This window comes from Saimiri boliviensis, chromosome 4 (genome assembly GCF_048565385.1).
Source record: "Saimiri boliviensis isolate mSaiBol1 chromosome 4, mSaiBol1.pri, whole genome shotgun sequence".
NCBI lineage: Eukaryota > Metazoa > Chordata > Mammalia > Primates > Cebidae > Saimiri > Saimiri boliviensis.
The window spans coordinates 104,345,633-104,359,195 of record NC_133452.1 but is presented as its reverse complement, the minus strand read 5'-3'; the positions used below and the strand labels follow the sequence as shown (position 1 = coordinate 104,359,195).

Here is a 13,563-nt window from a genome sequence, read left to right as displayed (position 1 = left end):
GGTGTGCAGACTTTGTCTCACCATCAGACCACCAACGAGGTCTGGAATCATGCTTCTTTCCTAGTCTGTCTCTTTGTGGCCGGGCAGGGTATAAAGCTGCACACACAGGGGCTTCTCGCAAGGGCAGTCTGGGGGCTGGTCTGGGCGGGCATTGCAGAGTCAGCATAGGCTGATCCTGGTGCGAATGGCAGAGTTTCAGCCTGCCCTTGCTAGGCACGGCACGTAATCATCCCAGGCCTGAACTGGAACCCAGGCATGACACAGGCATTTCTACCTCCATGTTCCTAGCCAATCATCCCCTGCTCCGAGGTGCCCAGTGTCTGCCTACAGAATCCCTCTCTGCCCCTTCTATGTGCCTCGGACATTAAAAGCTCCCAGGGAAACTCCAAAGAGCAGAAGACAGAAAGGCATCAAATGTGCCGATGTTCTCTGAGATGTCTCACCATCTTATTTTGCAAAACCCAGTGCTACCCCTTCCTATGATAACCCAACTACTGCACCATGTGGTCTATAATCCAATGCAGAGAGGAGAGAGGACCATTTGTTCTGGGGACACACTTTATGGTGTCCTTCCAAGCAAGAGACTCTGCTTCCCCTAAATAGCTGAGGTATCCTGGGGGCCTACCTCCTCCCAAGAAGAGTTTTGAGGGATAGAGACCCCAGCACAGGGGCCCTGCCCTCTGTCCGGCTCTGCCTGTCCATCCACCCTCCTCCCCATTGTCACTGTCCCTCCCCACTCTCTCACTGACCACCAGCTCTGCGAAGCGGATGTTGAGCTCCTCTGCGTTCGGGATAGGGCTGGAGAACTCCAGGAACTGCAGAGGGTGGTTGTCCCGGAGGTTGATCTCGGGGATGTCACTGCCCCCGAAGCAGCACAGGAAGCCCAGGCCATGGCGGCTCCTCTTGCGAGGGGCCATGGTCACTGCAGGCCAGGGGCTATCAGCAGGCAGATGCCCTAGGTCCTCATTGTGATCTGGGCAGGAAGAGAGAACACAGGGTGGTCAGGCACACAGTCAGATAGGCCAGGGCAGAGGTCACTCTGCCTTCATGACCTCTGTCCCACAGGCTGCAGGGAGCCCTCAACCCAATAGCAAAGGCCCCCCACTTCCCCCCACGCTTCCATCTGTTCCCTCCAGCTCTTTCCACCTGGAGGTATTTACATATCCTCCCAACCATGCCCTCTGAGTGTTACCTGCCAAGACGCTTTCACATTCCCCTTCCTTCACCCCAGAGAAGGACAAAGGCTGGAGTCACTGAATGGGACTTCCAGGTGGCCAGAGCTGACTTTCCATGAATGTACAGACAGGACCGTATTCCCTGTCTTCTGTAAGATCAGCTTCCAGCAAGGCTCATTTACTCACTGGATTCATTTCAGGGTCTGGGGATAACTGATTTAAAGGCACGGTCCAATGGGGAGGAAAGAGGGGAAGAAGGCTGGCAGAGTGAACACTGCACTAACGATGTGGCATAGCTCCGAGAGCCTGGGTCTCCGGAGGAGGAGGGGATGGAATGCTACAGAGACTTGTACAGTTATCTGCTCAGTCTTCTGTACTCAGGCATGCTTGGATGAATGTGAAATAGCAACAGGCAGTGGTTCACTGATCCTTGTAGAAGGAGGAGGCCAGTTGTCCTCAGAGAGTTACCCAGGGGAGTCAGAGTGAAGCCTAGGTACAGAAATAGGACTGATCATTGGAATGGCATTTGACATATGGAAGAAATCTGCTCAGATTTTCTTTTCATACCAACCAAGAACAAAGGTCACTGTTCTGTCCAGAGACCAGAACTGATGGATATTTAACAGCTGAGTAGTCATTGGAACAGAAAGGGTTAAGTTTCTGGCTCACCGCTAAGAAAGCCTAGGCCGAGGATGACCAGATTGAGAAGGAACACTACCACCGTCATTGATGCTACATGCCCTATAGATCAATTAAATCCAACAATCAGTACACAGGCCTCCTGAGACGCAGAACCATCCTCAACCACTGGTTCCTGACAACCTAGGGGGGTTCAGTGGAGAGACCACAGCTTATGCACCAGACTGCTACCCAGCCAGATTCTCCTGGTCCCATACTTACAGATCTTAACTTTTCAGACATAAATATGGGATTCTGTTTTTATCCCAATTGAATATCATTGATGTGCAGTCAAGATATTTTTGAATTTTGATTCTTAGCTATCTCTTCTGGATTTAGATCATTAACAGCTTAGAATGCCTCTGTAGTCATCACCCACATCATTGCTAAAATGTTGACCACATCAAGGACATAGACCCTAATGATGTAGGAATGCCAGGGAACTTTCGTCAGTACTCTCAGGGGACAGTCCTTCAACCAGCTCTAAATCTATGTGACTATGCTCTCATCTAGCCCTCTTTTCTATAAAGTCAACATGAAAGATTTCTCCTAAAGCCCTGTGGAACTCAAGATATGCTAAATCTATGACACTCCTTTGAACAAAGCTCTAGAATCTTATCAAAAGAGAAAATAAGATAAATGTGGCATAATTTGTTCCTAGTGAACTCAAGGTAACTTCTAGAGAACACTGCTTTATTTCCTAAGTCCTAGCTAATAATTTAGTTTAATCTCATCTGGCCTCTCATATATCACGTTCTGTCTTACCTGTCATTCTAGAATTTTTTACCAGCTCTATTTTATCTTTTTTTATAAACTTTGTGGCAGACTTTTTAGTAGGTCCAGGAAAGCCTCAAATAACACATTATGGAAGATTGCCTTGTATCATTGGCTATATTTTTGCTGCTGGCTCTCACAAATATAGTAAGGGCTCCTGGAGGGCAGGGACTGTGTTCTCCCGCTTCCTTGACAGCCTTCCCCCGCCCCCACCCACCTTTTTTTTTTTTTTTTTTTTTTTTTTTTTGAGACAGTCTCAAAAAAAATCTCCACCAGGCTGGAGTGCAGTGGCACGATCTTGGCTCACTGCAACCTCCGCCTCCCGGGTTCAAGCGATTCTCTGGCCTCAGCCTCCCGAGTAGCTGGGACTACAGGCACATTCTACTATGCCTGGCTAATTTTTTGTATTTTTAGTAGAGACGTGGTTTCATCGTGTTAGTCAGGATGGTCTCAATTTCATGACCTTGTGATCCACCCACCTCGGCCTCCCAAGTGATAGGATTACAGGCGTGAGCCACCATGCCTGGCCCCCATTTCTACAGCCAATAAAAGCCTTATGCTCCATGAGGGTTCAATAAATATCTCTTGACCAATTGGGAAATGACCTATGCTCATGGAAAAGGAGGAAAGAGGGATCCTTATTAATCAGTCAAAAACTACTGACGAAAATCTAGGCTACTAGCAACTGAAAAGCAATCAATGAACTTTGTAAGGAAAAAGAGAACTATTCTAAAGGCTGAGGGTAGAAGCAGCCCGCAGGCTAGCACAGCAATCCAGGGACGTGGTGGCAAAGACATGGATTGCTTTGCAGGTAATCCAGATCTTTGCCGCCATGCCACTGGATGGAGTAGGCTGGCAGCAGAGTAAAACAGAGAGGAAGGGGACTTTGGAGTTCCCCTGGGACTTGATCACCAATGGCCAAGAGTGGGTAAGACAAAGCCCTGGTCTCTTCCCACTAGGCTTAGTAAAGCACCAACTCTGCCACCAGATACGACTGGAATCTCTGGGGGTCCCCTGCCCATTGTCAAGTGTGGGATGATCACGCGGAAAACAGACCAGATCCCCTTTGTTCCATCAGCTTCCAAAATGCAGCGGCAGCTGGTGAGCAAGACTGCTTTGTTCAGGGCACTAGGCATGGGAAGGGAGCTCTGAGAGGCAGTGAGGAGGCTGGGCTGACAGCACCATGGGGTTCTAAGGAGGGACAGGAGAACCTGTCATCTCTCTTCCTGCCTTTGATTCCCCAGCCTCTTGTTCCCTAGTCTCCCTCTTACCTTTCTTGGCTCTACCAGAGGAATCAGATGTGGGAACAGGGGTGTCATAAAGCTAGAGCACCTTGGCACAGTCTTACACCAGCTGTTTACAGCCACCACCGCTCTGACTGGCTGGAGCCTGTGCCATGCCTGTTAATTATCAGAGCATCTCCCCTGAGTACGGGGAGTGAGGCACAGTGGTCCTCAGGAGAGGAGAAGTAGACACAGACCCTGTCAACAGGAAGTACCATCCCCCAAGAGAAGGACCTCGTGCACGAGGCGGCTGCTGCATATGTGTCTTTTTGAGGGGCTGCGTGTGTGACAGCTCCCAAGTATGTCTATGCTCCCGAGGACAATTCCCTCCCAACCAAACCCTCAAGTCTTTTCTTGCCTCCCTTTCTTAAGGCCCCATCTGAACATCCAAGACTAAAATCACAGGCTCTCTGCTGGAAGAGGCCTCAGAAATCATGTCACTTCATGGCAGAGATCCAAAAATGGAGGTCCAAAGAGGAACTGTCTTCTCCGAGGTCACAGGCCTAGGAACAAAGCTGGGATTAAAACTCAGGACTCCAGCAGCCAGGCTATGGTCCAGTCACTGCCCAGCAGACCTTGTCTTCCCCGTTAATGGGCCTTTTCTCCCCACCTTGCCTTCAGTTCCCCAATGGCCTCCCTCCACTAGAGCAGACCAATCTCGACAGATTTGTTTAAAAGTCCCCCTAGAGAGCAGGAAAGGTTTACAGAAGCTCTGAAGGTCGCCTGCTTCTCCTTGTCAGTAGGAGCTGCTTCTATCTTCTGAACCCCAATTCCTGACCCACTCCTGCTCTGACGCCTCTTTCACTCCAGCTTCCTAGTGGCAGGGCAGAGTGGGCAGCAGAGGCTTTGAAGTCGGGAAACTGGGATTCCCTCACCTTGGTTTTCTCAGCTGGTGCTCGTGAGTACTCTTCACCTCTCAGAGCCCCAGGTTCCTCACCTGTGACACCCCGATCACAGGGTCTTCTCCACTGGGTTTCAGTGAGGAGTACAGGAATTAGCAGAAGTGAAATGCCTGGAGCACACTGGGCATACACTAGGGGAAGCACCGCCCTGCGGCAGGCCTCCAGCCCCATCATCGCCAGCAAGCTGAGACTCACCCTGCCCAGAGCCTGCAACCCTCAGCCCTTCTCCAGGCAACAATGGAGCCACGGAGGCCTGGCATTCTGGGACTATGTCTGGCCAGATTTAAGAAGTCACCAGGCTCTGCCTTCCGCTAGGACAGAGGAGCTGGGCTTTTCCCTGGGCTCTGAGCTATCTCTAGGTAGAAACATAAACAAATCTTCATCACTGGCCCTGGACAGGGAGAGGGAAAGGTGAAGTGGCCTTAGCAATTCATTTCTGCAAAACCTCTTTAGAAGAGGAGTAATGAGGTTTCCACCTCGGAGGAGAATTAAGAAACAATTGGAGAAAGGGGATGCAAAGACAGAAGGAAACCCAGTGGACTTGAACTCAGGCCAGAGAGATTTAAACTGCCCCATGTCCACCCACTTTTCTCTCCATGAAAACTTCCCCAGCGCCAGCAGGTCCCTGCCCTCTACATCCTGTCTCCTTGCTCCCTCCCCTCTTCCTGTGGGGATGAGGCCTCCTCAGGACTGTTAGTCCCCAAGCACAGACCAACTGGCCTAAGACACCAGACTATAGGTCACGGCCTGTTAAGCAACGCCTCCCATGGCTCCAGCCTGACCTCACCCATCACAGTCAAAGTTCCTCTAGATTGCAGCAAAAGCACATTGCTCATCCCAGTTCTGTCACTCCCCAGCGGGGGTTTGGCAGGCCACAGTGTTAGTCTCTCCGGGCCTCAGTTTCCTTTCTGTGGAATGGCAGGGTTGGACTAAAGACCTCCAAGGACTTTACCAGCCCTGACCTTTCACACTGCCTGTGCAATCCTATTCCCAAAGGCTTCCCAAGGGGCTGTCCTCAGCCTGCCCTGAACACGTCCCCCACATTGCTCTCCAAGCCAGGAAGGACTTCCTACCACTTGAGCTCATTCCTTCCATTTGGTTGGTAAAGATGCACTCCCAGCCCTTACCCTCAAACCCTAACCCCTAGCCTCTGCACATACCAGCTTTTACATTTCAGGACTTCAAAAGCCCCACATCATCAGTGCTTATCCCTGAGTCTTACACAGAAACAGAACGATACTAACACTTGAGACTTTTCTATGTGCCAGACATTGGCTTCGTCTACATTTTATTCCCCCAACAACTTCTGAGATAGTTGGCTTCACTTTAAAGAACTTACAAAGAAGAAACACCAAAAACACAAATACAAAAACAAAAGCCACAAAGGCTGTTGTTCAGAGTGGTTAAGTAGCTTGCCTAAGGTCACACAGCTAGTTAGGGAGACAGCCAGGATTCAAACCCAGGACTGTCTGACTAAAGCTGTAAACTGCTAAGCCATAAGGCACATGTCCAGGAAGTCTGCTCAGAGTTTTCTCAAGTATTATAAAGATTCATATTCAATAATTCATGATTCTGCATTTCCTGTGAGCTGGGCCAGGTGTTTTCATAGGTGGGCAATCTCATTTCAGCTTCGCAATGACCTTGTGAGGTGGTTATCATCATCCCCTCTTACCGATAAAAATCTTGACGTTTCTGGAGCTGTTACATTGCTTGGTCAATGACATCCAGCTGCTAAGAGACAGAGCTAGGAGTCACAAGCAAGTATTCTCACTCTAAGCCTCGTGGCCTTCTCACAGAACCAAAGTGGACTCATGAGCTCCTCCTCTAGTTCTTGGGGACAATGCTATGGCTTTGGGACATTCGAATTGCCTCCTATCTTCTACTTCCAGACAGAGGAGTAACAGGACAAGGACGTGGTATTGACTATCTCTCCCTGGCCACTTCCAAGATACCTACTGGGAACCAGGTACTGTACTGATAATTTTCTGCATTATCTCATTTATTTTCCTAACTCTACAATAATATCATGATCCCTTCTTACTGATGATGACATTAAGAGTCTCAAAGGTCAGGCAAGTTGCCCAAAGACCAAGTTTTAGAAAGTGAAAGGGCTGGGTTTGAGGACAGTAGTGTCTCAGTCAAACACATGGGCTTTTGATCAGCTTGAGCCCATGTGTTGAACCCTGACCTGTGATGAGGACCCAGGAGTAAACAAGGTATGATCCCTTTCCTAAAGGTCTCCTTCTAGTAGGGGAGCAAGAGGAGTTCAGGCAGTGACAATGAAGAGAGTTAGAGAGTGAGGTGTTTGGGAAAGCATTGAGAAGGGGAACCTGGTCCAGCCTTGGGGGTAGGGAGTAAAGGGGAAGTCAGGGCAGGCTTCCAGGAGGAATGGATTTGAGCTAGCCTTGAAAGAGAGGAGAGAATCAAGGAAAGTTACAAGGGGAGGGAAAAGGTACTCCAGGCAAGGAGAACAGCATAAGCAGAGGCACAGAAGGAAGAGCATGGCATGTGTGAGCACAGAGTCCTGACCAGTGGCTTTATCCTTTGGTGGCTAAATCAACAGGCAAAGGAAATGGAAAGGGTATGCGAGCACCCTGATTTGCTGGCAGAACTGCAGGCATCCTGGGGAGCCTGCTCCTTTGCCTTTCTCTCCCGACCAGGTCCCCTGGGGCTGGGGCTGGGGCTGGGAATGGGGCCTAGAGCTTCCCAGAGCTGCTGCATGAAACATAAGGAATGTAAACAATTTCCTGCTCCACAGGCGGACGTTGCTCCCTATACGCTGACCCTCCACGTGCCATGTGCTGCTGGGCGTCACCCAGGAAATGGTCCCAGGCCCAGTTTGGGGCCTGGCTCTCAAAGGAAGAGTCTAGGCTTTTCCATCCCAAGTGTCCCAAGTGACACTACCAGGACCCTCTGCCCACCCATCTCCCCACCGTCCACCTATATCACACCTGCTTCCACCCCAAGCTTCTGCAGACCATCTCCTCATCTGGTGGACCGCAAGCAGACCTGGGAGTCCCTCTTAACTCTAATCCATTTGCTTCCTCCCTGAAGCTGCTGAATTACCATCACCCAGCTCTACCCTACACGCTCGATTGAATTCTGTTCAACTGCCATCAACTCTAACCAGGTGACTTCAAACAAGTTATCTGACCTCTCTGAGCCTCACTTTCTTCAGTCGTAAAACAGGAAATAATAATAGTAAATAATTCATAGGGTTGTCGGGAGTATTTAATTAGTTAATATTTGTAAAGCATTTGGAACAGAGCCCAGTAAAAGTAAAGACTCTTATTACCTATAGATATGCTGCTATTCTGCTTGTGAAGATACCTGAATGTTGATGGTATTACAGAGCTTTTTTTCTGTAATTTCATTAGTTTTACATATTACTATAGGGCTTGGCAGATATTACGGGGGCCAAGTTCAGCCCACAGTCTGTCTCTGTAAATACAGTTTTATGGGAACAGTCATGTCCATTTATTTAAGCATTGTCTACAGCTAATACCATGCAACAGAGACCGTATGGCTCACAAAGCCAAAAACACTTACTATCTGGCCCTTTACAGAAAGACTGCCAATCCCTGGATTACTGGATTGATTCCTATGCAAGTGAAAATATCCAACTATTTTTAGCACATACAAACACCGATTTCATACGATTCCACTTAATATATCATACTGGCTCCTCACTTGTCCTATCTGACCCCTTAAATTGAGAGTGCTGCCCTCTAAATCCAGCAGTTCCAACCATAATAAAGATATAATTATCATTTACTGAACACCTACCATGTCCAAGGTTTATCTCAAACTTCCATCTTCCTGTTTACAGATGAAGAAACTTGAGGCTCAGAAGAACGCTAGGTGTGAACCTAGGAACTCAAACCAGGTTTCCAGATGCCACTGCTGCGCTGAACAATCTGACTTACTGACTTAGACTGTGAGCCTCGGGCAGGGCTGGGGAAGAGACAAGGAGCACTTTCAAAAATAAGCACACGCTCTTTCCAGGATTTGGGGAGCTATTCTTAGCAGCCGCCTAAATTACGGTTTCCCCCTGTGCTCTGGAAAAGGCAGAGAAAGCAAAAGTAAATTCTCTCGGCCTCTGAGTCCCCTCTGTGCAGGCCTAGGGGTGGGAGACACAAGGAGGCATCACTGAGACCCAGGAAGAGGAAGGAGAGAAAGGAACGTCTTTCCAGAAAAGTGAAACTGAAAATCCCTCAAAGTGACATTTCTCAAACTTGGGGGTGAGGGTGGGAGTTGAGGGTTTTCCAACTGTTTTTCTCATTTTGAGAAATGATAGAGAATAACGGATTCTTTGAATCACTAGGGTAGTAAACAAGCAGATGGTAGTTCTCCAAGGTCATGGTCAAGCATTCATTCACTCGTTCATTCATTCATTCATTATCGACCCACTCACCAAGTAAATGCCATGTATATAAAACAATGTTCTGGGTGTCTTAGATGAGCCTGACATCAGATCTTAGGATGTAAGGGAGGCAAGGAGGTGCGGCTCCAGGCCCTGGGACGACAAGGTGGAGAAGAGTGACTTCTGGCTGGGGGGATCTGGAACATTCACCAGAAGAAGTGTCATTGAAGCTGGGCCTCAGAAGAAGGGAGGGTATCAGCACATGCCAAGGGGCCAGGGGTTGTCCAGGAAAGCATTCTCAACAAGCAGCATGCCAGAATGAGAACCTGGCACCAACAACAGCCCAAACGAATGAGAAGCTCTACCAGGGTGATTCCCACTGCACCTCTCAGGGTTCAAAGAGGTGCCATGGGAACCAAAACCACAGCCAGAAAAAGGAGGCCCTTGAGTGCCAAGCGAAGAGGGAAGAAGTCACTGAAGAGTGAGTGGCTTGTGGCCGATTGTGCTTGTGCTCCTGCTCTGTTCACTGGCTTACGGTAGAGGAGAGAGTTTGTGAGGTCTGGGGTTAGAAGAGACATTTCTGGTAGCACTGTATGGGTGGGAAGACATGCAGGAGAAGTGGAAGAGGGGAAGAGTCAGGAGGCAAGTCCGTGTGTCTGGGTAAAAGGGAATGAGGCCCTGAACTGCCAAGAATAGAGAGGAAGGGGTCAATGCGGGTGGTGCCATGGCGGGGTGCTGACACGTGAGTGCGAGGACGGGGGGCCACACACACAGAGCAAGGACCTGCGCTGATGATGAACTTGGGGAGTGTGGGGAGCTCTCTGGGCAACAGCTATGAAATGAAAGAGAAGGAATTTCAGTGCCAATGTCTCTGAACCCATTAGAGCCAGAAGTCTGGGGCTCCTGGCCAAAGGGAAATCACCCTGTACAGGAGAACCAGGGGCCTCCCCCATCTGCTTCCCCAGAAGCCAAGCCCCTCTTCTGGCTCACACAGATGGGTCTGCTGTTACTGAAAGGTGCAGAGAAAAAAGCCTCCAGCTTTCCTCTGTGCTCCGCTCCCAGCTCTCCCACCAGAGCAACCCATCACAGAGGCCTCAGCACCATTTCACAGCCCAGGGCTGGGAGAAGCCCCATTGGCTAAGATTCCTGGTCCTCCCTCCCAAGGTCCTAGCACAAACAGCATTCTGTCACTCTTGAGGGAAGGACATCAAGGTTCTGTCAGGCCAAGCTCACCCTAGAAATCTAGCAGGGCCTGTGCACATGGTCCCACCTAGCCCCCAGGGCTGCACCTTCTCCAGAACAAGGTTCCCTTCCTGCCTTTCTACCAGAAAGGCTCTGCTCCTGCCTCGGGACCCACAGGCAGGGTCCATCTCCTCAGGGAGGGCAGATTGGGATGGGGCAGGAACTGGGGGGTGGGATGGGAGCTGAGCTGGCCCCTGGAAGGCAAACGTGGTTAAAAACACAGATCCAGGGTGACGCCTTACCTCCTCCTAAATTTTGTGCGTACATTTTCACTACTTCATTCATTCTTTCAAACAAATATTTGTTGGGCCCCTAAGTACCATGCTAAGAGCTGTAAAAATATATAAGAAGCATGAGTTCAGTCTGGTTGAAAAGGGAGACAAATCAATATAATAAAATGTGGACATGGTTATGATAAAGGAAGTCCGAATGTTGGAGGAATATCTGTACAACCGCATCCCCATGGGAATTCTAGTCCACCCTGAGCCCTCTGCTCATAAACACGGGTTAGAGGGGGCATCGCAGAGTGGAATGAGCACTGGGACTACTCAGAGATGCTACCAAAGATCAAGAACAGAAATCCAACCCAGGGTTATTGATACTATAAGAGACTGAAAACACCTGAAATAGTAAAACACAAGATGGGTTAATACAGGTCAGTTAGAGAGAGAGAAATGCACACCGGTATGAAAGCTTGAACTAATTATCTTTGAGTTGCTAGGGCTTGGGGTGATTTTCTTAATTTTTCCAATTTTCCTACTATGAGCATTTATTATTTTTCTCAGGAAAATAAAAAATGTTGTTCTTAAAAGAAGAACCCTAGGCTAAGAACAAGGAGATCCAGGTTTGTGTCCCAACGCTGCTCTACTAGCCTACCTGAATGACCCGGGGCAAGACAGCGTAAGTACCTTGGGCCTTCGGTATAAATGAGCCAGTCAAACTGTGCATTGTCTAAGAGTGTCTTCTTCCCGTCACTAGGATCTGTGTCAGACAGTGCATGAGGTGTTAAATGATGCTGTTTGAATGGAATCCTATCCTATGAGCTCCCTTTAGTTCATCATTCACTCATTTGCTCATTCTTTCATCCAAACACCATTGATTTTTAGCACCTACTCAATGCCCGGCACTGCTCTTGGGGCTGGGCACGTGCAGGTAAACTCATCAGACACAGCTCCTGCCCTCACAGAGCTCTAGTCTCCCAAGCTCAGAGTCCCTTTTGTCGTTTGTCTTCAATCCCTAATGCCCCATCCTGTGACTGATTCTCACCACCTTTTTCTCAAATGCCTTGGATGCATTTGTTTCATTCCCAAACACCAGGCTCCAGACCAGCCCCACATGATCACGAGCTGAGACCAGTGCCAACCTCTCTCATTTCCCTCTTTCCCAGCCACCCTGCAAACAGCTCTCTGGATGATGCTTCCAGAGTGATTCTGCATTCCTGGGTTCAGCTGAATTGACAGCAGCCTAAGGCCCCTGGGTGGGTAAGAACAGGGTACTCACAGCCTAGGTCACACTCCAGAAATTTCTTAGAGGCAGACAAGATGGCAAAGAGGACTAGTAATGGGAGCCGTGAAACGGAGTTTGCAGGACAAAGCATCAGGAGGGATGTGTTGAGTGGGGTCTAGGAGGGACCCTGAGTCCTTGTGCACTGGACAAGCAAGTACAAGAGATACTCGCTAAAGATGAGAGGAGACAGAGAGGAAGACAGGAAGTCACATCTTCGACTCCATGGGTGAAGAGGTGGAGAGTGGTATGTGTGTGTGGTGTGTATGTGTGGGGGTATATGTATATGTGTGGTATGTACTTCTGTGTGTATACGGTATGGTGTATGTTTATGTATGTGTAGGTAGTATGTGTACTTGGTGTGTGTGCATGTATGGTATATGTATATCTGTATGTGGTATGGTACATATATGTGTGATATGTGTGGTGTGGGGGGGTGTATGTAGGTGGGGTATGTATGTGTGGTGTGTGTATATGTGTATATGTGGTGTGTGGATATGTGTATGTCTGGTGTGGTGTGTATATATGTGTATGTGTAGTGTGGTGTGGATATGTGTGGTATTTGTGGTATGTGTATGTGCGGTGTGATGTATATATGTGTGGTATGTGTAGTGTGTGTGTAGGTGGAGTTTGTGTATATGTGGCATGTGTGAAGTTGGTGTATGTGCATGTATGGTGTGTGTATATGTATGTGAGGTAATGGTATGTATACGTGTGGTGTGTGTGGTGTGTGCATGCATGTATAAGTGGTGTGTGGTGTGTGGTGTGTGTTTTCAGGTGGTGTATGTGGTATATGTGTGGTATGGTGTATGTGTGTGTGATATGTATGTGTACTATGTGTGTGGCATGTGTGTAGGTGGGGTATGTGTATGTGTGGTGTGTATAGGTGGCATATGTGCATATGTGGTGTATATATATATGTGTGGTGTGATGTATGTATGTGATACATGGGTGATGTGTTTCTGTATGTGGTTTGCATGTAGGCAGGGTATGTATGTATGGTGTGTGTGTGGGGGTGGCACATGTGTATGTGTGCTGTGTAGGTGGTATATATTCATTCACGGTGTGTGTGTGTAGATGTGGTTTATACACAGGTGGTATACATCTGTGCTGTGTGTATGTGTGGTGTCATGTGTTTGTATATTTGTGGTATGTTTGTGTAGTGTGTTGGTGTGTATGTAGATGGAGTATGTGGTGTGGTGTCTGTATTGTATGTGCATGGTGTGCATATGTGTGGTGTGGTGTGTGCATGTTTAGGCGTGGTGTGTATCTGGTGTGTGTATATGTATGGTGTGTGTGGCATGTGTGGCATGTATGTGTGGTATGTGTGTACATGGAGTACATGTATGTTGGTTTGTGTGGAGGTGGTATATGCGCATGTGTGGTGTGTGTATGTGTGGTATGATATTGTATGTATGTGTGTGTGGTGTGCATAGGTCAAGTATGTGCATGTGTGGTGTGTGTGTAGGTGGTATGTGTAGTATGTGTGTATGCGTATGCTTGGTATCTTTGTGTTTGTGCTGTGGTGTGGTGTATGTGTTGTGTGCAGTGTGTGTACAGGTGGCGCATATGTGTGGGGTGTAAGTGGTGTATGTGTATGTGCATTTGTGGTGTGTGTACATGTGTGTATGTGGTGTGTGGCA

The 13,563-nt window shown here is 48.5% G+C and overlaps 1 protein-coding gene across 9 annotated transcripts in view; it reads right to left on the bottom strand.

The window, feature by feature from the left end:
* DAAM2 (dishevelled associated activator of morphogenesis 2) overlaps window positions 1–13,563 on the bottom strand; it is a 115,315-nt gene that overhangs the window by 47,604 nt on the left and 54,148 nt on the right. For 7 of the 9 annotated variants that reach the window (XM_010334129.3, XM_039466295.2, XM_074398011.1 and 4 more), the window contains exon 2: window positions 750–973. In XM_010334129.3, the coding sequence (XP_010332431.1) occupies window positions 750–917 (168 nt within the window). In that variant the 5' untranslated portion in view covers window positions 918–973. Of the gene's footprint in view, window positions 1–749; window positions 974–8,598; window positions 9,530–13,563 lie in introns of those variants that run through there. The other 2 variants (XM_074398010.1, XM_010334124.3) reach the window with 2 other exon arrangements.